Raw genomic sequence first — 22,539 nt, 5'->3', positions numbered from 1 at the left:
ATCAGCAGCCACAGTCTGCTGCTCCCTCAATTTCGGCACAATGTGGCCATTTGCCACCTCCCGCATTGCACCTAATGCTGCTATGAGGCTGCAGAACAAGCCAGGCAGAGGTCAGGAACCGGTATACCGGTTTCTTACCGCTGCCCCATTTGTTCCGCAGCCTCATGGCAGCGGTATTGGGCAGGTGGCGGCAAATGGCCGGTTTCGGCGTGATGCGGCCGTTTGCTGCCTCGTGTATTGTGCCCAATCCTGCTGCAATGTGGCTCGGCCGAAAGTGGAACAAGTGGGGCAGGTTTCCCATCTGCCCATTCAACTACAGCTTTGGTGGCTCTGTAGGCAGAGCTGCAGAGTTGCTCTGCCTATAGAGCCACCAAAGCAGCAGGTGGAATGCCGGAGGCTCAGGGAGGGAGGGTGCTGAAGTGAGCGGTCGGGCCATTGGCAAGAGCAACGCGTCTGAGTGGAAAGCGGTCTTGGAACAAGTGGGGCAGGTAAGGAAAGAAATCCTCACACCCCCCCCAGAAATTGCCTTTCTTTCCTTACCTGACTTCCAGCCCCATGCCGTATCTCCTTCACAATCCGCCGCTGCCGCCGCATGCAAAGAAACAAAGGGGGTTTTTTTGGGGGGGAAGTCAATCAATTCCATCTTTCATGAGAAGCCATAGGTTTGCCACTACGGGGCTAGGTCATGGTAGCTAGGAGGGAAAAAAACACTGTGGTGCCCCCTTCCCTTGGTGCATTAATCACTGTTTACTTTGCTTAATGTTTAATCCAGGGTAGGGATAAGATCAAGTAATCAGTTACCTGTACAGAAGCATAGCAGCAGTCTGAATCACCTGACCTAGAACCTGAGCAGGAAAAGATCCTCGGCCTTCACATATATACCAAGTGAGTAGAACAGAAATGTTCAGCGAGGTTCCTTAAAAGAAAGTCAGGACTCGGGAATAGATGTGCCTGACTAAAAGAGCTTTGGTGTCAGACTTTTGTTGGCAAACATCTTTCCGGTCTCAGAGGTTACCTCCTGAACATGTTCTGATTCCCTGATTGACTTTTGGACTGGCGCAAGGCTACAGAGTCAACTCTGATTCCTGGATCTTAGATTTGTCTGCCTGGAACTTACTAATAAGCTAGTTCAGTTTTCCTGAATAGTCTCTCATTCCTGCGCTATAGTGAATTATATAGTTGCCATAAAGAGCTCAAAGTCTAACTTTCTACATTTGTATTTGCTGATACAGGACAGATTTCTCTTGCAGCCCAAGCAGTAATGGCTGTGGAGGCAGTACCCAGTGACTGGGGAGGAGCGGGGAAATATTTGCAGATGCCTCAAGCAGGCGATAAGACTTCCAGAAATGCTAGATGTTGATGATTTCTTTTGTTCTCCTAGATTTATTTTGAGAGATTATGAAAAATGCTATTTTAAAAGTATAACTGTATGTTCATTTTGGGGTGGTATAAAAGAAAGGCTGTGTCATGAGGATATTTCTTCTAAAAATGTATAATGGGACATATTTGTCTCACAGTTAGAGGGACACAAGGATAATCCTCTACTCCAGGGTTGTCAAACTGCCGGCCCGCAGGCTGGTTGCATCATACAGAGGCCGTGCCCACCCCAGCTCCGGCAATGCAAAAAAAGTTGCGACATGTGACACGGCAAGTTTGACACCCGTGCTCTAGTCTATAGGAACTCTCATTGCAAATGGGCATGTAATTTGTTTCTATTTTGTCACGTGTACCATTCAGTATTAAAAACATTATTTAACAGAAATACAGCTTCAATTCTTCACAATTTTAAAGTCATAGTTTTTGTTTATCCAATAATTTCTGTGGTTGGGCTTGTAATATCTCAAAAGACAGATTCACTGTAAAAAGGAGGTTAATAGATTTGAACATTGGGCCTTTTCCAACAAAATGCAATTCAGTTGTGAGAAATGTAGAGTTCTCCATTTAAGTAGGAAAAAAAATAAGTGCTACAGGTATAAGATAAGTGATAGCTGGCTTATCAGTAGTACTTGTTAAAAACGATCTGGATGTCCTGATAGACCACAGATTAAGCATGAGCCAGCAGTTTTTTCTAACTTTCAAATAAGCCAATTAAATTTTGGGTTGCATAATGGGAAGTGATATTTCCAATCTCTGCTGGAGTGGTCAGAGCACAGCTCAAGTATTGTGTCTAGTATTGATTACCACACTACAAGAAAAATGCTGAGGTACTGGAAGGAATGCAAAGAAGAGCAACAAAGAAGGTTAGAGGCGTGGGACTGAATCTTGTATAGAACAGTTAAAAGAACCGGCAGTATTTAGCCAAAGAAAAGAAAAGAGCAGGAAACATGAATTCAGTCCTCCAATACCTGAAAGGCTACCACAGCCAAGAAGATACAAATTTATTTTCCAAAGTAGGATAAGAACCAATGGGTGGACACGGAAGAGAGAAACGTGAAATAACATGGAATTTCCTGACTGTTGGAGCTATTGTAGTGGAACATCCTGGCTCATGGAATCTTGGGTGCTCCATCATCAATCCAAGCTTGCACAGCCATTTATCTGCGATGGTCTGAGCATTCTTATCCTCGGGAGGAGTTTGGACTAGAAGATTTCTAGGAATCTTTTAAATCTGTGTCCCTGGTTTTTCCAATAATGCAAAATGTAATATTAACAAACCTGACCTTATTTTGTTATTTTGTTTTTAAAAGCAAGCTCTGTCCATGCAATACAGCACAAATTTTTACGTAACAATTAATTCTTTATTCTTATCCATCTGGACTATGTATCCTGTGGGAAAATTTATATTACAGATGCTTTTGAAATATTTTATATTTTCAGAAGGTCAAATAGTTTTAATTAATACATTTCAAATCAAATTACTTTTTATTTATTTGAATTTTTTATCCCACCTTTATTATTGTTTATAACTCAAAGCAGCTAACATCCCTAATAGTCCTTCCTCCTCCTATTTTCCCCATTACAATAATCCTGTGAGGTAAGTTGGGCTGAGAGAGAGTGATTAGCCCAGAGTCAACCACTGGATTTTTATGCCTAAAATGGGACTAGAATTCATGGCCTCCTGGTTCCTAGCCCAACACCTTAAGCACTAGACCCAATGGTGCTTTTTTCAAGAGGCAACTGGACTTTGTTTTTCCTGAACATGTTTCGCTTCTCATCCAAGAAGCTTCTTCATGAGAGCAAAACATCTTCAAGGAAAAACAAAGAAAGTTTAATTGCTTCTTGAAAAAAAGCACCTTTAGGACAATCATGACCTTGGATGACTGAGAATCTTCATAGACACAAACACTAGACCCAACTGGCTGTCTTATATTGTAATATGTATAATCTAGCAAATGTTAACATCTAACATACTTTTTAATATTTATTTCAGTTTTATAAAACAAAGTAGTTAATGTGCCTGTTATGACACTGTTAATATTGTTATATAATATCTGACTATTGCCAAATTAATAGTTTGAGTTGAATGCTAATGCATAATTATTTCCAAGTGCTTTGTTTACCCACAGAAATTATTAACTACCCAAAAGGACTGTGCTCTGCCTTTAGCTTTTTAAGTAAGTTTTAATTTGGCACTTAAACATGTTAAGTTACATTACCATACGTTACCTTACATACATCTCTGCCTGTGTGTGTGTATATAAACAATATTTATATATACGTATATTCATATATACCTATATATAATTGAAGTCACCCTAGAACAGGGGTCGGCAACCTGAAACAGTGAAAGAGCCACTCGGAACCAGTTCCCTCACAAAAGAAAAAACTGGGAGCCCCAAAGGACGCGCATGCGCGCAACAAGATGACAGAACAGTGGAGCCTAAGGGGAGACATGCAGCTGCCCTGCCCCCTCCGAGATCGGCGTTTCTCAGCCCGTGCTGATCTCACGCTCCTTACAGTCTCCCTCTCTTTGTTTCAGTTTGTTTTCTACATTTGGGACAAAGACTTGAGATTCGAAGAAACGCTCACTCCCTCTGCTGAGCCATCCCAGTTACTTACCTGGAGCACCTCCATATCTCGCAAGGGCGCACAGGAAATCTGCGTTTCTCCACGCACGCCCATTCCCTCTGCTGAGCCGTCCTAGTTGCTTGCATTGCAGAAGGCAAGTATTTGGGATGAAGACTCAAGATTTGGCGTTTTTCAGCCCGTGCTGATCTCGCCCTCCTTACAGTCTCCCTCTCTTTGTTTCAGCTTGTTTTCTGCATTTGGGATGAAGACTTGAGAGAGGGAGACTATAAGGAGAGCGAGATCAGCGCGGGCTGAGAAACGCCAAATCTCAAGTCTTCATCCCAAATACTTGCCTTCTGCAACACAAGCAACTGGGACGTCTCAGCAGAGGGAATGGGCATTTCTCCGCGTGCAGGAGAGGTCTGTTAGGGAGGTGGTGGTCTGGCGTTGTTTACCTCCCTCCTGTGTGTGTGTGTGTGTCGGACCCGGAGGGAACGGCTGGTAGAGGTGGCCATCTGGTGTTTCCCCCCCTCCTGTGTGTGTGTTGGGCCCATGGGCTTGACACACAGAGAGACGCAAACACCAGACTGCCACCGCCTCTACCAGCCATTCCCCACAGGTCTGACACACACAAACGAGAGTGGGAAAAATGCCGGACTGCTGCCTCCCTACCAGCCGTACCCCGCGGGTCCGACACACACAGACAGAGAGAGAGAGAGAGAAAAGGGGGAAAAGAAGGAGGGGATCTGGCAGCACCCAAGACTCCATATGCTGCTCAGAAACACCACCACCAAACCCGCACGCCCCATCCGACCAACCCACTACTTACCTTTCCAGCAGTCCTCCCGTCTCTTCCTCCACTGCCGCCATGTGCAGTCCAAAGAAGAAGAGGTTGTGGGCAGTCCCACAAACCAAAGAACTTCAACCAATCAATTCAAACTTCACAAGTTTTTTCTTTTCCATGACAAGTTTGAATTGATTGGTTGAACTTTTTTAGTCCCACTTTTTTTTTGGACTGCACATGGCGGAGGACTGGGAGCCACAGGAGCCGCGGGTTGCCGACCCATGCTCTAGAATATTCATGTGAATATATCCCATTAATTGTAGATAACAGTGTTTTAAAACTATTTCCTTTGCAGGTTGAAATGGTGTATTCACTGCTGTCAATGTTGGGCACCCATGATAAAGATGATATGTCACGAACATTACTAGCAATGTCTAGCTCCCAGGATAGCTGCATAGCTATGCGCCAGTCTGGATGTCTTCCTCTTCTCATTCAACTTTTGCATGGCAATGATAAAGACTCTGTGTTGTTGGGAAATTCTCGTGGAAGTAAAGAGGCTCGTGCCAGAGCCAGTGCAGCACTACATAATATCATTCATTCCCAGCCTGATGATAAACGAGGCAGACGAGAAATACGTGTTCTTCATCTTCTAGAACAAATCCGAGCTTACTGTGAAACTTGTTGGGAATGGCAGGAAGCCCATGATCAGGGCATGGACCAAGATAAAAATCCAAGTATGTTGGTTGCAATTCAGGTTTCAAAATCTTTGTGAAGTATTATTTGGTGTTAACAGCTTTGAACTCTAGCTAAATGTGGAATAATTTTTTTCCCAAGCAGGCTGTCAGAAATATAAGGTGCAAGAGGGAATGGGCAAATGTATCTATGTTAAATCATGTCATTTTTGTTATAAAGTATATATTTCTGTGTTGATTGGGAATTTTAACTTCTAAAATTTATTTTGACATGATTAATGGAGCCTCAATTTTTTTGTTCCTAAATGAGACAGTTGTTAAGTTAGTTTTGACAACCTTGCTTGCCACAGTTATGTGAATCACTGCCATTGCTAACTTAGTAACACCGTTGTTAAGTGAATCTGGCTTCCCCATTGACTTTGCTTGTCAGAAGGTCACAAAAGCGATCACATTACCTTGGGACATAGCAACAGTCATAAGTATGAGCCAGTTGCCAGGTATCTGGTTTTTTGATCACATAACCAAAGGGATTCTGCAACGGTCATAACTGTGAAAAACTGTCATAAATCACTTTTTTCAGTGCTGATGTAATTTTGATCAGCCACCAAATGAATAGTTGTAAATAGTTGTAAATTGAGGACTACCTATAAAATGAAGTTACATGGAAGTGATTACGAGTGACGGGCAATAGGTATCACATTCATTGAGAGCAAGTATGGAAGTGATCTGTTATTACTGATAACTGATCTGTTATTCTTCCTGATGCAAAACTGGCAGACTTCAATTTTTTCCATCGCAAAAGCTTAGAGAAGTATGTCCGTTAGACTTCGTTTAATAAATTGTTTGACAGTGTAACTTTAAAGTTTTTGTTGCATTCTTTAATTGATACAGTATATTAAATGAAAATGTGTTGTTTTTTTTTGTTCTAACATAGTGCCAGCTCCAGTTGACCATCAGATCTGTCCTGCAGTATGTGTTTTAATGAAGCTTTCATTTGATGAAGAGCATAGGCATGCAATGAATGAACTTGGTAAGAAAAAAATGACATTGCAGAAAAGTAAATCTTTCTCCTTAATATATAGTTGTTAGAAGGAGGTCTTAAAAGTCAGGACATTCTTTTGCAGGGAGCAGATATTAAATTAATTGTTTTCACCTAATAGAATGTTTCAAAATCCACATTAAATCATTGTTTTTATTAGGTTTACTCGAAGTATTCAGAACGAATACATTTTTAAAAATTCCTTATTATGTGAAGACATACTGGGGAAAATGGGCATATGCTTATAATATAGTAAAATACACTCATATACTTACAATACAGTAAAATACATTCATAAGATTGTATACATAAATTTATATATAATTCAGGGTTTGTCTGGTGCTCTGGCAGTTTGTTTGCACTGAGACGTGCACCAAGAAAAGTGCAATTGATTGAGTTTCCATGTTTAAAAATATAAAATGCAACGGTCATTTAAGTTATCTTACTACTAGAAAAAGACTCAAAATGAAGCTTAATAATGATTTTATTAAAAAAAGGAGCAAGAAATGCCACTTGATAACTTTAGGTAGTATTTAGAAGGAAAAATAATTGAGTTTTTTAGGATCTAATTTTGAATAGCTCCATCTGGTATTTTTCATAAAATATACATAAAATTTATTTTATACATAAAATAAAGGAAGCTAGCTAAGAGAAGGATTCCAGATTAGCAGAGTAGTTATGCCAACACAGAGGTCATACATGTGTACATACACATACAAAGGCGGACACTACACACACACAGGCTTTTTCACCAATTTAATTCAATGGTTATATTAACTATTTTATTTATATATACTTAATTACTTACTTAACTATTATATTATCTTGCTTTACCGGCAGTCTCAGCCCAAAGGTTGTACATGCATACATCAATAACCAACAGGAGTTTTCAGAGCAGCCACTGAATTCCTTTGTTTCATGTTTACATTTTACATATATATGTATAAATGAAAATTTATAAGGCTGCCCAACTCACACTCATTGACTCCTAGAGTTTGGGGCATACAAAAAAATTTAGAGCATCCAATAAAATTTGAAATTTAGAGCACACAAGAGATTAATTCATTCTAAATGTTAAATAAACATTAAAACCTACAAAATAATATTCATTGACTCAGCCTTCCATCCTTCCGAGGTAGGTAAAATGAGGACCCAGATTGTTGGGGGCAATTAAGCTGACTTTGTAATAATGCCGCTTGGGTATGTATGTGAAAGCCCTAATAATCAGGCATATACATAGAATGAAGGCTACTGCTAAGCTTGTAAGCCGCCCTGAGTCTTCGGAGAAGGGCGGGATATAAATGGAATTAAAATAAATAAAATAAATAAAAGTAGAGTTTCCATTAAATCAATGAAAAGAAATTGACCATATATCTGTAGTCCAGGATTATAAAACTAAGGATGTGTTATTTCCAAAAGTGATCAGTTTTGTTTCTCTTGTGTACAATAAAGCCATAATAATTACATTTGTTTCTCTTTTTTTGGTATATTAACATTTTTTAAAAAAGGAATTTTGGTAAATAAATATGCCAATTTACCAAAATATTTCTAACAAATCTTTCAATTATTTTATAGGGGGTTTACAAGCCATTGCAGAATTGCTACAGGTAGATTGTGAAATGTATGGGCTTACTAATGACCATTATAGTGTCACGTTAAGACGATATGCTGGAATGGCTCTGACAAATTTAACTTTTGGAGATGTAGCCAATAAGGTAGGTTCGAATCTATTTGGATTTATTTCTATTTATTGTAATAGATGTTTTTATACTTCACAGATTGATTCTTGCTATTTAAAGTCTTGTTGTAAATTCTGAATCTAGGTGTTGTCTGAATCTTATCAGCAGTTTTCTTCTTGGGTGAACTAATTATAATGAGCCAAGATCCAGTTCTTTTTGTTTCATCTTATTCGTGCAGCTCTTTATTCATTGAAATTGTCTTTTTTTAAAAAAAATATGCTCCTACACTTGTTCTATGCAATGAATGTTGATCTATAATTATATATGTGTTATTTATACTTGTACTATCAATTATTCTAATTTATATTTGCATGTGTGCTTGTTTATTGTGATTTTGAAGAAGCTTATTTCAATTTCTCCCCCCCCCATGTTTTAGGGGGATCTTTCCCCTTTTGGTATTCAATTAGGTTTGGGGGTTCTCACCTAAGATGTTCTCTTAAACCTCCCCTAGAAAAAAACTGCTTCTTATGTTCGTCATTCTTATTTCTTTATTACTTTAGTTTTATGAAAAGCCGTTAGTTAGTTGGCTAAGTGCAAAAACACAGAAAAGAAATAATTCTATTTTGAATATCCATTAGATAATTTATCCTCGACTGCCAACATAAATCTAATTACCTGCTTCATAAAATCTCTTTCTCTCTTTCAAATAGGCTACTTTGTGTTCTATGAAGGGTTGCATGAGAGCTTTAGTAGCACAGTTAAAATCTGAAAGTGAAGATTTGCAGCAGGTAAACTTCATTGCTAGGATATTCCATTTCTATATATTTATAACTTTCATGCAACATTTCTTTTTTGCTTCCTTTGTATACTTTAATCTGCTATATAGATCTTCTGGTTTTTCAAAAGTTTTCCCATTTTATTTTCTTATTCTGTATACTTTCAATTAGTATATTTAGTGACATAATTTTTCTAAATTTGTTTTGAGGGGGAAAAAAACACAATTGACGTGACTGGGGACAACTTGAGGAGCTATCCAGTCACTAAATTGATTAGTGGAACAAATCAAGCATTAAATGTTATTTGCCCTTCTTTTTACTACAACATTTGATTTTTATTGATTTTTTAAAAAGTTACGGTAAATGAATTAATATTGAGTTGAACCAATTATAATGTCTGAAAGTCCATCAAATAAGATAATTTTTATAAGCAAACTATCCATATTAGGGATTTTACATTGATGCAATTTATTTTCTTACCCTGAGAAATATTTTATTTTATATTGAATACTTTATGCTAAAATAATAATTAAATTGGAAAAGTTTTCATATTTCATAATACTGTATTAGAACACTTTCATTTACAGATGAATAGTGTAAATAACATAGATAGACAAATAGAGATAGAGATTTATAGATACTATTTTACCTCAGATATGTTGTCTGTTATTGTCAAGAATTCTTATGAAAAAATTTAAAAAAGATGATGTTCTATATTTCTGATTTAAAGTCTCAAGCACTGAATTATTTAAAATCAATATACATTGGTATCTCTGTACTCAGCGTTAGTAGTTCTGGGAGGTGCAATGAATACCAAAAACAATAAGTACCAAACAATTTTTTTCTATAAGAAATAGTGGAGTGAGTCATTAGCTAGCCAACACGAGTTCTAGTTTGTGTTGAGTACCAAAGAAATAAATAGCACAAGGACAAAATTTTCATGTCAAACTGCATTGAGTACCAGATTTGATGAGTTTCATAGCAGTTGAAACTCGGTACCACTGTATTAAAGTAACATATTAAAATGAGTAATAAAAATATTTTTCAGAATACCAAGTTAAAACACATTACTTTTTTCTATTATTTCATTAACAATATTATAGGTTATTGCAAGCGTTTTAAGAAATTTGTCTTGGCGGGCAGATGTGAATAGTAAGAAGACACTACGAGAGGTTGGTAGTGTGAAAGCACTAATGGAGTGTGCTTTGGAAGTTAAAAAGGTACTGTAGCAAATTAGTGTTTCTTTAGTATTTAAAAATATAAAACAAATCCTATTTTCTTGTTTAAGAATTTACATAAGAGAGAGTTCAAATAGTTACTTTTGTGAAAGAAGACAATCATTAATAGTTCCTGGAAAGCAGAAGCTTCTCTGGGAAGGAAACTAGGAGGAAGAATTGTTAAAAAAAGTATTTTCCACTTATGGTACTCTTCTAAATAAACTATACACTTGCCATTTTTATCTGGTGCTGTTTTTGCTTGTATATTATTTTGTAATAGTACTGTACTTTAGAACAAATTTAGTTGGTTGTGTATTAAATTAATTAGTCTTGAATCCCAGTGAAATCAACTCAATATATTGGGTAAAATCAGTTAGTTCCCATAGATTAAAGTCTGTTTGAATTTATAGAGTAATTTCCATCTAGTAAATAACATTGAAAAATACATTTAAATTTAAATTGTTATAAAAGCTGATGGGAAGTATCTCCCAAAATAAGTACTTAATTTTGGAAGGACAGGTGTTCTCTACTAAACCTTATTATATTAACAATTTGAAATTTTTATTAGGGCTATAATATGTCTTTGGAATACATCTGTAATGTACATGTATGCATAAATGTATTTATTTGTTCTTTTCCATGCCACAGTGAAGAGGTTATCACTGGATTACTATCAAATAATAAAATGCCTATGGTATATTTACAATGACATAACAATAAATGGCTACACATACACAAATTCCTTTAATATTTAAATAAAGACACATATTCTGTTATACATGTAGACATAGACCCATACATTGATAACGTTGCTACATGATTGCTGCCATGGGCAGAGTACTGATTTTGAGCGAAAAAGGGGAAGGAGGACGATAAGGCCTGTCAAGCACTTGTGTGGGGCATAGAAAATAATTGATCCTGCAGAGCCAGCTTATCTATTAATCCACTTATCCATTTATATCTTAAGACAGGGGTCCCAAACCCTCAGGCTGTGGCCCACTACTGGGCCCTGGCCTATTTGCACATGTGCCATGCGCCAGCATACACACACACACACACGCAGGTCGACCTGCAGTCGAGTGCACGTGCATGTGCACTGGCCTGCCACTCGTGTGAGTTGAGCTGTGCCACATGTGTGCCGGCCTGCCGCTCACACGGCCCGGTTTCCCTCTCCCAGCCAGGCCGCCAAGCCACAAAGATATTAAGATATTTCCTATTGAAATAAAGTGTTAATGTTTTTTATACAGCTAGGAAATCTAATGTAATGTTTTACTCTCTGCAGGAATCTACGCTGAAAAGTGTATTGAGTGCCTTATGGAACCTATCAGCACATTGCACTGAGAATAAAGCTGATATATGTGCAGTGGATGGTGCTCTTGCTTTTTTGGTTGGCACACTGACATACCGAAGCCAAACAAATACTTTAGCCATCATTGAAAGTGGAGGGGGAATTCTTCGTAATGTGTCTAGCTTGATTGCTACAAATGAGGACCATAGGTAAGCATACTGCTTTGTTGCATTATTTAGTTATCCATTCAATCAAAGATGCTTTATGAATGATTTGGGTGTGGGAGGCAAACTCTCGAATCAGATCTTAACATAATGAAGCTTTTATAAACAGATGAGGAGCTGCTGTCTCAGCAGAGCCAGCTGAGTAGCCATGTTTCCTTTTCATCTTTCTGTATTAGATTCATATTTCTAGAGTAAAATTACTTTATGTGCAGAATATTTAAAGTAAGTGAAATAGCATTATCAGCATAATATCTGCATGTAATATTTAGGGATATTCACATAGCTATCTCCTTGGCATAGGGAATATTTGCCATGGTAAATAATCTGTTGGAAACTATTGTTTCCATAGTACTGTTTGACTTTTTTTATTCATTCTTTGAGAGGATTTGTTATTTAGAGCTTACAAGCCATATTGTATATGGAAAAATAATGTTGATATATTTGAACTTTTTCGTGTTGTTAATGTGATTATTTTTATGCTTACATCTCAATTCCAGGCAAATACTGAGAGAGAATAACTGCTTGCAAACCCTCTTACATCATTTGAAGTCTCACAGTTTGACAATAGTCAGTAATGCATGTGGAACTTTGTGGAACCTGTCTGCACGGAATGCAAAGGACCAGGAAGCATTATGGGACTTGGGAGCAGTCAGTATGCTCAAAAATCTCATACATTCGAAGCACAAGATGATTGCCATGGGGAGTGCTGCAGCTCTAAGAAATTTAATGGCAAACAGACCTGCAAAATACAAAGATGCTAATATTATGTCTCCAGGTTCAAGTTTACCATCTCTCCATGTCAGAAAACAAAAAGCACTGGAAGCAGAATTAGATGCTCAACAATTATCTGAGACTTTTGACAACATTGATAATTTAAGTCCCAAAACATCTCACCGCAATAAGCAAAGACATAAACAGAATCTTTACAGTGAATATGTTTTGGATGGTAATCGCCATGAAGATGGAGTGTGCAGGTCAGAAAATTTTAACAGTGGAAATGTGACTGTACTTTCACCATATTTAAATACTACAGTGTTGCCTGGCTCCTCCTCCTCAAGCAGAGGAAATACTGAGAATTCTCGTTCTGAAAAAGAACGGAGTTTAGATAGGGAACGTGCAGTGGGATTGAACAGCTACCATAGCACAGCAGAAAATTCTGGCAATTGTTCTAAACGAATAGGAATGCAAATTTCTACTGTTGCTACTCAGATTTCAAAAGTAATGGAGGAAACAACAAATATGCACATATCACAAGATGAAAGAAGCAGTGGATCTATAACAGAAATTCACTGTTTGTCGGAAGACAGAAATGCTTTAAGAAGAACCTCTACTGGTCACTCTCACACAAATAGTTATAACTTTCCAAAATCTGAGAACAGGGCATGTTCTGTACCATATTCAAAAGTAGAGTATAAAAGAGCTTCTAATGATAGTTTAAACAGTGTCAGTAGCAGTGATGGGTATGGTAAAAGAGGACAAATGAAGCCTATAGAATCTTACTCTGAAGATGAAGAAAGTAAATTTTGCAGTTATGGACAGTATCCTGCTGATTTAGCTCATAAAATACACAGTGCTAATCATATGGATGACAATGATGGAGAATTGGATACTCCAATAAACTATAGTCTGAAATATTCTGATGAACAATTGAATTCTGGAAGGCAGAGCCCATCTCAGAATGAAAGATGGGCAAGACCTAAGCATGAAATAGAAGAAGAAATAAAGCAGAATGAGCAAAGGCAATCCAGAAGTCAAAGTGGAGCATATCCTGTATATCCTGAGAGTGGTGATAATAAACATCTAAGTTATCAATCAGCTTTTGGACAGCCAGAATGTGTATCTCCTTTCAGATCAAGAGAATCCAGTAATTCAGAACAAAACAGAGTAGGATGTAATCATGGAATAAATCCCAAAGTCAGTCAATCCTTGTGTCAGGTTGATGATTATGCGACTGATAAGCCTACAAATTATAGTGAGCATTATTCTGAAGAGGAACAGCATGAGGAAGAAGATCAGCCAACTAACTACAGCATAAAATACAATGAAGAGGCACACCATGTAGATCAGCCAATTGATTACAGCCTTCGATATTCAACAGATGTTCCTCCTGCACAGAAACCATCTTTTTCATTTTCAAAAACTCCGTCAGTACAGAGTACTAAAACAGATCATATTTCATCAAGCAGTGGAAATACATCATCATCTGTTGCGTCAAAAAAACATAACCAACTTCATCCAAATTCTGCTCAGAATAAGACAAATAATACTCAGAAGCCTACATCCTGCAAAGCACCTTCCATTAACCAGGAAACAATGCAAACTTACTGTGTAGAAGATACACCAATATGTTTTTCAAGATGTAGCTCTCTATCATCTTTATCATCAGCTGAAGATGAAACAGGACGTGATCATTCCACACGGGTAGCTGATACTGATAACTTTCTGAAGATAGTTGGAATGAAAGAAAACAGTGGGAATCTGTCAACAGCAGTTACAACTAATGAAACCTCATTAACTTCCCAGCATCTTAGGACCAAATCAAATAGACTTCAGACTTCTACTATTTCTCCTTCTGATTCAACAAGACATAAGGTTGTTGAGTTTTCTTCGGGTGCCAAGTCTCCTTCAAAAAGTGGTGCCCAAACTCCCAAGAGCCCACCAGAACATTATGTGCAGGAGACTCCACTCATGTTTAGCAGATGTACCTCTGTGAGTTCCTTGGATAGTTTTGAGAGCCGTTCGATTGCTAGCTCTGTTCAAAGTGAGCCATGTAGTGGGATGATAAGTGGTATAATAAGCCCAAGTGATCTTCCAGATAGTCCTGGGCAAACAATGCCACCCAGCAGAAGTAAAACTCCACCGCCTACCCAAGTGCCCCAAGTAAAAAGAGAAACAGCCAAAGCAAAAGTATCCAACACTGAAAAGAGAGAATCTGGATCAAGACAAACAGCTGTAAATACAGCTGTTCAAAGGGTGCAGGTAATGCAAGATGCTGACACATTGTTACACTTTGCAACAGAAAGTACACCAGATGGATTTTCTTGTTCATCAAGCCTGAGTGCTTTGAGTCTTGATGAACCATTTATACAGAAAGATGTAGAATTGAGAATAATGCCTCCTGTGCATGAAAATGATCATGTAAATGAAGCAGAACTTGAACAATCAAATGACACCAAGGATAAACTAGAAAAAGATACAAAAGAACCCACTGAAATAGAGAAAGATATTCTGGATGATTCAGATGAAGATGATATTGAAATATTGGAGGAGTGTATTATTTCTGCTATGCCAACTAAGTCTTCACGTAAAGCCAAAAAGCCTTCGCAGGCAACTGCTTCTAAAATACCTCCACCTGTAGCCAGAAAACCAAGCCATTTGCCTGTATATAAACTTCTTCCTTCTCAAAGCAGATTACATTCCCCAAAGCATGTTACATTTACACCTGGTGATGACATGCCACGTGTTTATTGTGTGGAGGGAACACCAATAAATTTTTCAACAGCTACATCTCTGAGTGATCTAACAATAGAATCACCTCCAAATGAACTGGCCAGTACAGGGATTGCTGTTTCAGGAATGGAATCAGCTGAAATTGAAAAGAGGGATACAATTCCCACGGAAGGAAGAAATACGGAAGATGCTCAAAAGGGGAAAAACAGCTCTACTGTTGGGCTGAATGATGACAAAACAGAAGAAGGTGATGATATTCTTGCAGAATGTATTAATTCTGCTATGCCAAAAGGGAAAAGTCACAAACCTTTCAGAGTGAAAAAGATAATGGATCAAATTCAGCTAGCATCTACATCATCCCCAATAACTACTAAAAATCAACTAGAAATAGAGAAAAAGAAACCAACGTCACCAGTAAAACCTATGCCACAAAGCAATGAGTACAGAGCACGCTTAAGAAAAAATGTAGAATCAAAAAATAATTTTAGTAGTGAAAGAAATAATGAGACTAAAGAGACAAAGAAGCAGACTCTTGAAAATAATTCAAAAGATTTTAATGATAAACTTCCAAATAATGAAGAGCGTACAAGAGGAAGCTTTGCATTTGATTCTCCTCACCATTATACTCCAATTGAAGGAACTCCATATTGTTTTTCTCGAAATGACTCTTTGAGTTCCTTGGAATTTGATGATGATGTAGATCTTTCAAGAGAAAAGGCAGAACTGAGAAAGGAGAAAAACAATAAAATTGAAGCCAACTCCAATAAAGAATATATTCCAAATCAGCAATCAGTTAGTGGATCACAAGCTGGTCAAAAGCACTCTTCAACAGGAAGAAATCAACCCAAACCTTTAGGGCAAAACCAGATCTCTTTTTGTCCATCAGCCAAAGACATTACGTCTACAGATGAAAAAACACAAAATTTTGCAATAGAAAATACACCTGTTTGTTTCTCTCGTAATTCCTCTCTGAGTTCTCTCAGTGATATTGATCAGGAAAACAACAACAGCAAAGAAAGTGAACCTGTAGAACAAATAGAACCACCTGATAAACATATAGAGTCAACTAGAGTACAGGTTTCTGGATATGCTCCTAAATCATTTCATGTAGAAGATACACCTGTATGTTTTTCAAGGAACAGTTCCCTTAGTTCTCTTAGTATTGATTCAGAAGATGACCTTTTGCAGGAATGTATTAGTTCAGCTATGCCTAAAAAGAAAAGGCCATCAAGGTCAAAGGGGGATAGTGAAAAATTTAGTTCTAGAAACACTGGAGGCATTTTAGCAGAAGATCTCACATTAGATTTGAAAGATATACAAAGGCCTGATTCAGAGAACGGTTTCTCACCAGATTCAGAGAACTTTGACTGGAAAGCTATTCAAGAAGGTGCAAATTCTATAGTTAGCTGTTTACATCAAGCTGCTGCAGCAGCATCACTATCTAGACAAGCTTCATCAGATTCAGATTCAATCCTTTCATTAAAATCGGGAATTTCCTTAGGATCACCATTTCATCTTACACCAGATCAAGAAGAAAAACCTTTTACTACTAATAAGGGTCCAAGAATTATTAAACCAGGAGAGAAGAGTACACTGGAAAATAAGAAAATTGAATCTGAAAATAAAGGGATTAAAGGAGGAAAGAAAGTTTATAAAAGTATGATTACAAGTAAAGCTCGTTCTAATTCTGAACTTACAAGCCATTTGAAACAGCCCTTGCAAACAAATATGCCCTCTATTTCCCGAGGAAGAACAATGATTCATATTCCTGGAGTTCGAAATAGTTCATCAAGTACAAGTCCAGTTTCTAAAAAAGGACCACAACTAAAGAATGCAGCATCCAAAAGTCCAAATGAAAGCCAGAGTTCTACTAGCTCTCCAAGAGTTGCCAAACCTTCTATGAAATCTGATCCAAGCCCTATATCTAGACAGCCATCTCAACAGGGTATTTCAAGTAAAGGACCTTCTAGGTCAGGATCTAGAGATTCTACACCTTCTAGACCACAACAACAACCATTAAGTAGGCCTCTGCAGTCTCCTGGCAGAAACTCGATTTCACCAGGTAGAAATGGCATAAGTCCTCCCAATAAGCTTTCCCAGCTGCCAAGAACAGCATCACCAAGTACAGCTTCCAATAAATCATCAGGTTCAGGAAGAATGGCATATACATCACCAGGCAGACAAATGAACCAACAAACTGTAGCAAAACAAACAGGATTGCCTAAAAGTACTAGTGGAATTCCTAGAAGTGAATCTGCCTCAAAAGGATTAAATCAAATGTCTGGCATCAGCGGATCAAATAAAAAGACTGAGTTATCTAGAATGTCATCAGCCAAATCAAGTGGGAGTGAATCTGACCGGTCAGAGAGACCTGTTTTAGTACGTCAGTCGACTTTTATTAAAGAAACCCCAAGTCCTACTCTAAGAAGGAAATTAGAAGAGTCTGTCTCATTTGAATCTTTGTCACCTTCTAGACCAGACTCTCCAACCCAGTCCCAAACACATACTCCAGTTTTAAGTCCATCGCTTCCTGACATGTCTTTATCTTCTCACTCAGCCACCCAAGCCAGTGGCTGGAGAAAATTACCTCCTAACCTGAGTCCATCTTTAGAATACAGTGATGGGAGGCCAACAAAACGACATGACATAACTCGATCTCATTCTGAGAGTCCATCCAGATTGCCAATTAATAGATCAGGAACTTGGAAGCGTGAACACAGTAAACACTCTTCATCACTTCCTCGTGTAAGTACTTGGCGAAGGACAGGAAGTTCTTCCTCAATTCTGTCAGCTTCTTCAGAATCCAGTGAAAAGGCAAAAAGTGAAGATGAAAAGCAACATGTAACTTCTTTTTCTGGACTCAAACAAGGTAAAGAAAATCAAGCGCCAACCAAAGGGACTTGGAGAAAAATAAAGGAAAATGAAATTCCTCAAATAATGACAAGTCCTTCTCAGAATATCTTATCAAGTCCCACCAATGGTGCTGATTCAAAAACTCTCATTTATCAGATGGCCCCTGCAGTCTCTAAAACAGAGGATGTATGGGTGAGGATTGAGGACTGTCCTATTAATAATCCAAGGTCTGGAAAATCTCCAACGGGAAATACTCCCCCCGTTATTGACAGTGGTTCAGAGAAAAGCAGTATAAATAGCAAAGATTCAAAAGATCTTCATGGAAAACAAAATGCCGGAAATGGAAATGTCCCGGTTCGCACCATGGGTTTAGAAACCCGATTGAATTCATTTATCCAGTCTGATGGTCCAGACAAGAAAGGAAATGAAACAAAAATAGTTCTAAGCAATTCTACAGCTGCCCCAGAGACTAGTGAAAACACTCTAAGTGAGCGCACACCATTTAGTTCTAGCAGCTCGAGTAAACACAGCTCACCCAGTGGTGCTGTTGCAGCACGTGTGACGCCTTTTAACTATAATCCAAGCCCCAGGAAAAGTAGTCTGGATAACAGTTCTGTTCGACCATCGCAGATACCAACACCAGTAAATAACAGTACAAAAAAACGAGACTCAAAGGCTGAAAGTCCAGATTCGAGTGGTGCACAAAGCCCTAAGCGCCATTCAGGGTCTTACCTGGTGACTTCTGTTTAATAAAAAATTAACAATGTATTGATTTATGTGGATTTTTAAAAAGTAAAGCAGCAAAATTGTGGTTAGCCCCTCTTTTTTTTGTAAATAGGTTTGATTCTTGTAGAGGGTTCTTGTTCTGGAAGCCATATATATTCTTTGTCTTCACTAATAATATTTGAGGGATTCCCAATTGATAATTTAGCAATAAAATTGCTAAAATAATTATATTTGTACAGTATATTTTACATATATTTAATTAACATCCCATACCTTTATAATTGTTTTGATGGGTTGGGGGAATTTAGAAAGATGAAAAACAGATTAAAATAAATAATTCTATTAATATATCACTTCTAGAGTTGCAAAATGGCTAAATAACTTCAGGGAAAATTTGGTATTTATGCCAAAAAAAACCAACCCTCCACCTTAGTATTTGTGAAGCCACTAACCTTTTAATTAATCATGTGGCTGTGAAATTCACAGTAATATGGTTTCTGCTGAACAAGCCTTTTATTCCTGCATGGATAGAACTGATGTTCATTTTCTGAAATGATAATTAACATTTCTGTGGTCACATAATGTGCATAGATAGTTATAGTGAAATAAATACATTTTTGTTTTTGTGCTCTGCAAAAAAGAAAAAAGAAAAAAAGGACATCTGTGTATGTGTAAACCTTGAACAAAATTATTTTACCAGAACTAGATTTTAACTGACAGTAGGTAGGATTTTTGCTATGCTGTAACTTGTTGTATATTCTGGTATTTGAGGTAAGATGGCTGCTCTTTTATTAATGAGGCACAGGTGAAGTCTCATCAAAACTAAATGACGGAATAAATTATTGCTGTATGTACATTTTGTTGTGTGTTACTTTTGCAGTACATAACAATGTTTTAATTTTAATGTTTAAGAAATCCGTTTCCTGTTATGCATTTCCTCAAAAAGCGTGTTGGGAACAATAATTATTCTACTGAAGTCAGTGGAAACATTCTTACAAATTTGAATGGATCTGCATTATATCCACTGCCTAATACAGTCGCACACTGGTTTTCTTCCAATTTCTAATAGCTGTTTGTATGTATCAGCTGCAGCTTTAGGATATAGCATTAGTGTTTTCAGCTGAAATATTTTTGGGTTCCTCCAGTACAGAAAAGAAGTACTTCCATATATATGCCCAAAGGCATAAATTTCCTATTGCACAGCCTAGAGTGATTTCAATATACAAATACAACATGGAAAGTATTGAGAATGAAAGTTGTTTAGAATATTTTTTTTCATTTGGTTAATGCACTAGAAACTAATGTACTAAATTTTAGCGTCTTATAGAAAAAAAGATTTGTATATTAAACTGCTCTGGATAAACCAACTTGTTATTTACATATATTTTTACTTTAGAGACCTTCCGTGACTGTTTACAACAGAAGTACTCTACTAAGTGCCTCTATACAGAAATAGCAACATGCGTGTGCACATTGTTAATTAAAACAGTATTGAGCAAATCAAATATATATCTCAGGCAGGTTTTCATTATTACAATCCTATTCATGATTATTTGACAAGTTCAAAATCTGTTTACAGATGTTCTCAGATAATCCAGTTTAATCTATAAATCAAACCAATGCTTTAAAATGTGTGGATGCTACAACTATTCTAATACCAATTTTAACTTTTTCAGACCAGATAATAACCTCTACATTAAGATAAGAGTGACAGCAACAATTAGTATGCATTTTCAACTGACTGATGGCCAAATTCACACAAAACAGAAAACTAGATTATATGAGAAATGATCACAGTATCCCTTTTACTTATTTCCTTATATTTTCTTTTCTTACACTTACGGTATAATAAAAGTGTGAAAAAAGAAAAGTTACGAGAAACAATTTAAGGTTTTATAGTGCCCAACTTTGAAGCACTGCGTAAAACCTTAAATTGTTATTGCTGTTATTAAGATTAGCAAAAATAAGCCAATGTCGTAAGCTTAAAAGTATTTTTATATTAAGGATAGTTGATATTATTTGCAATTTGTCTAGGCTTCAACATCATGATAAAGTAGCCCATGGTAGGAATTCTAGGGATGTTTCTGGGGTGTTTAGAATTGCAGCTCCTGCAGTCATTTGCCATTGACCACAGTAACCAGATCAAAGTACTATCTACTATGGCTTAGCCCAGGGGTCTTCAAACTTGGCCCTTTTATGACTTGTGGACTTCAACTTCCAGAATTCCTCAGCTAGGCACGCTGGCTGAGGAATTCTGGGAGTTGAAGTCCACAAGTCATAAAAGGGCCAAGTTTGAAGACCCATGGCTTAGCCTAAAACAGAAATAAGGTTCTAAAGTCATGGCCATGCTGGAAGAAGAGACAGCAATCTAGGCCTTGTAAGTTGGTTTAGCATTACATAATTGTATCCTTTGATGCAGGCTTGTATTTTAATTTCCCAGCCTCTATTCCACTGGGTCGTTTTTTGTTTTTGTTTTAAAATGCACACGTATAGGTAGGCAATTAGCCCAATAATCCTAATCCTAATATTACTAAGACCACAAAAAGAATTAATTTAAATTTAAGGTGTTTCCCCCCCAAAGTATGACATAAGAATAGATGTAACTTCCTATTACTAATTCTCCGTCAAAAAGATTATACATATTTATTTCTTGTACTTTTTGCCTTTTAACAGGGCATATTTATTGGCATACCATATTGGTAGAATATTTTACGTGAACACAAGGCCTGCTTATCATATATATAATCTTTGTGATGGATTAATGTATATGTTTCAATGTACTTTTTGTGAGGCATCTTATGTGGGTCAATAAACAGGATCAGTATGCAGTATGGTTCATCTCAATTTATCTTTAAATCACTTGTTGTATAAAGACAATAGGAAAGCATAATGGGAAAAGCCCATCATATACCCATCTTTGCTGACTATTAACTTTAATTCAGCATCTGGAGGTCACTAATGTTGTCATATTTGTACTTGCTGATTACTGCTATTTTGCTTCTACTGAAATTAATCACTAACTTGTAAAAGTGATGCGCCGTGCAGTATGGATAGAACCAAGTCAAGAAATTAAGGCAACATTTTTTTAAAAGTTGACAGATTCTTTTAAAGTTTTTCTGCTGCTTTCTGCAGTTTTGCTAATGAGAATTGTACTAATTTTATCCACTTCCTTGATTATTTGTGAGTTGATGTATAAGACAAGAGCTTTTCTTTTGTAATTTAATTCTCACACTGAAATAAACAAATTATTTGACAAATCAAAGTGCACCTTTTTAACGAAATGTTCCAGAAAATATGCATGTATTATTGTGTCTGCTTTTTATTTACATGAAGTACTTTCAGTTCCAATATATTGAATATATAAACATATAGAAGAAAATATCATATCTATCTATGGGGGGGGGGTGCTGTCCACATTTAATTGTGAACTCCATTTGCTGTCAGTTTTTTCACATAATTTATAGTCTGAAATATGCTCATTCCAAACCATAAAAAATACTATTCATTGCAGTTCACCATGCAGTAAAGTACAGGATAAAAAAAAAATCTGTATGCTAATAATTAACTATATCCTGTTTACAAAGCCATCCATTATTTTTACATATAAAAAGGAGGCGTATTGTGTATGAGATGCCCTGCTGAAATTGGAATCTGGCTTAATCTGTTGAGGTTTGCCATCTGACATTTTGGCTTAAACTATTTTTTTTTTACTGACAGCTCAGTTCTAGAATTTGCATCATAATTATTTATAACCCTGGAACAGGTGTAAATCTGAACCTAAAATGTTATAAACATGTAAGCTTAATATTTATATCCAGCTGGTCTCATAAGATAGCTCTGGGGTGAAAATATCTGGCTCTAGA

At 37.0% G+C, this 22,539-nt stretch overlaps 1 protein-coding gene across 7 annotated transcripts in view; it reads left to right on the top strand.

Annotated features, from left to right (window-relative positions):
- APC (APC regulator of WNT signaling pathway) overlaps positions 1-21,938 on the top strand; it is a 74,974-nt gene extending 53,036 nt beyond the window's left edge. For all 7 annotated transcript variants that reach the window (XM_083351471.1, XM_083351474.1, XM_083351469.1 and 4 more), the window contains 7 exons: positions 5,088-5,466; positions 6,359-6,454; positions 8,039-8,178; positions 8,853-8,930; positions 10,022-10,138; positions 11,418-11,632; positions 12,145-21,938. In XM_083351471.1, coding sequence (XP_083207597.1) covers positions 5,088-5,466; positions 6,359-6,454; positions 8,039-8,178; positions 8,853-8,930; positions 10,022-10,138; positions 11,418-11,632; positions 12,145-18,700 — 7,581 coding nt within the window. In that variant the 3' untranslated portion in view covers positions 18,701-21,938. The remainder of the gene's footprint in view (positions 1-5,087; positions 5,467-6,358; positions 6,455-8,038; positions 8,179-8,852; positions 8,931-10,021; positions 10,139-11,417; positions 11,633-12,144) is intronic.
- Positions 21,939-22,539: the final 601 nt, after the last annotated feature.

Source organism: Vipera ursinii (genome assembly GCF_947247035.1).
Source record: "Vipera ursinii genome assembly, chromosome: 2".
Taxonomy (NCBI): domain Eukaryota; kingdom Metazoa; phylum Chordata; class Lepidosauria; order Squamata; family Viperidae; genus Vipera; species Vipera ursinii.
This window is presented reverse-complemented; position numbering and strand designations above follow the sequence as displayed.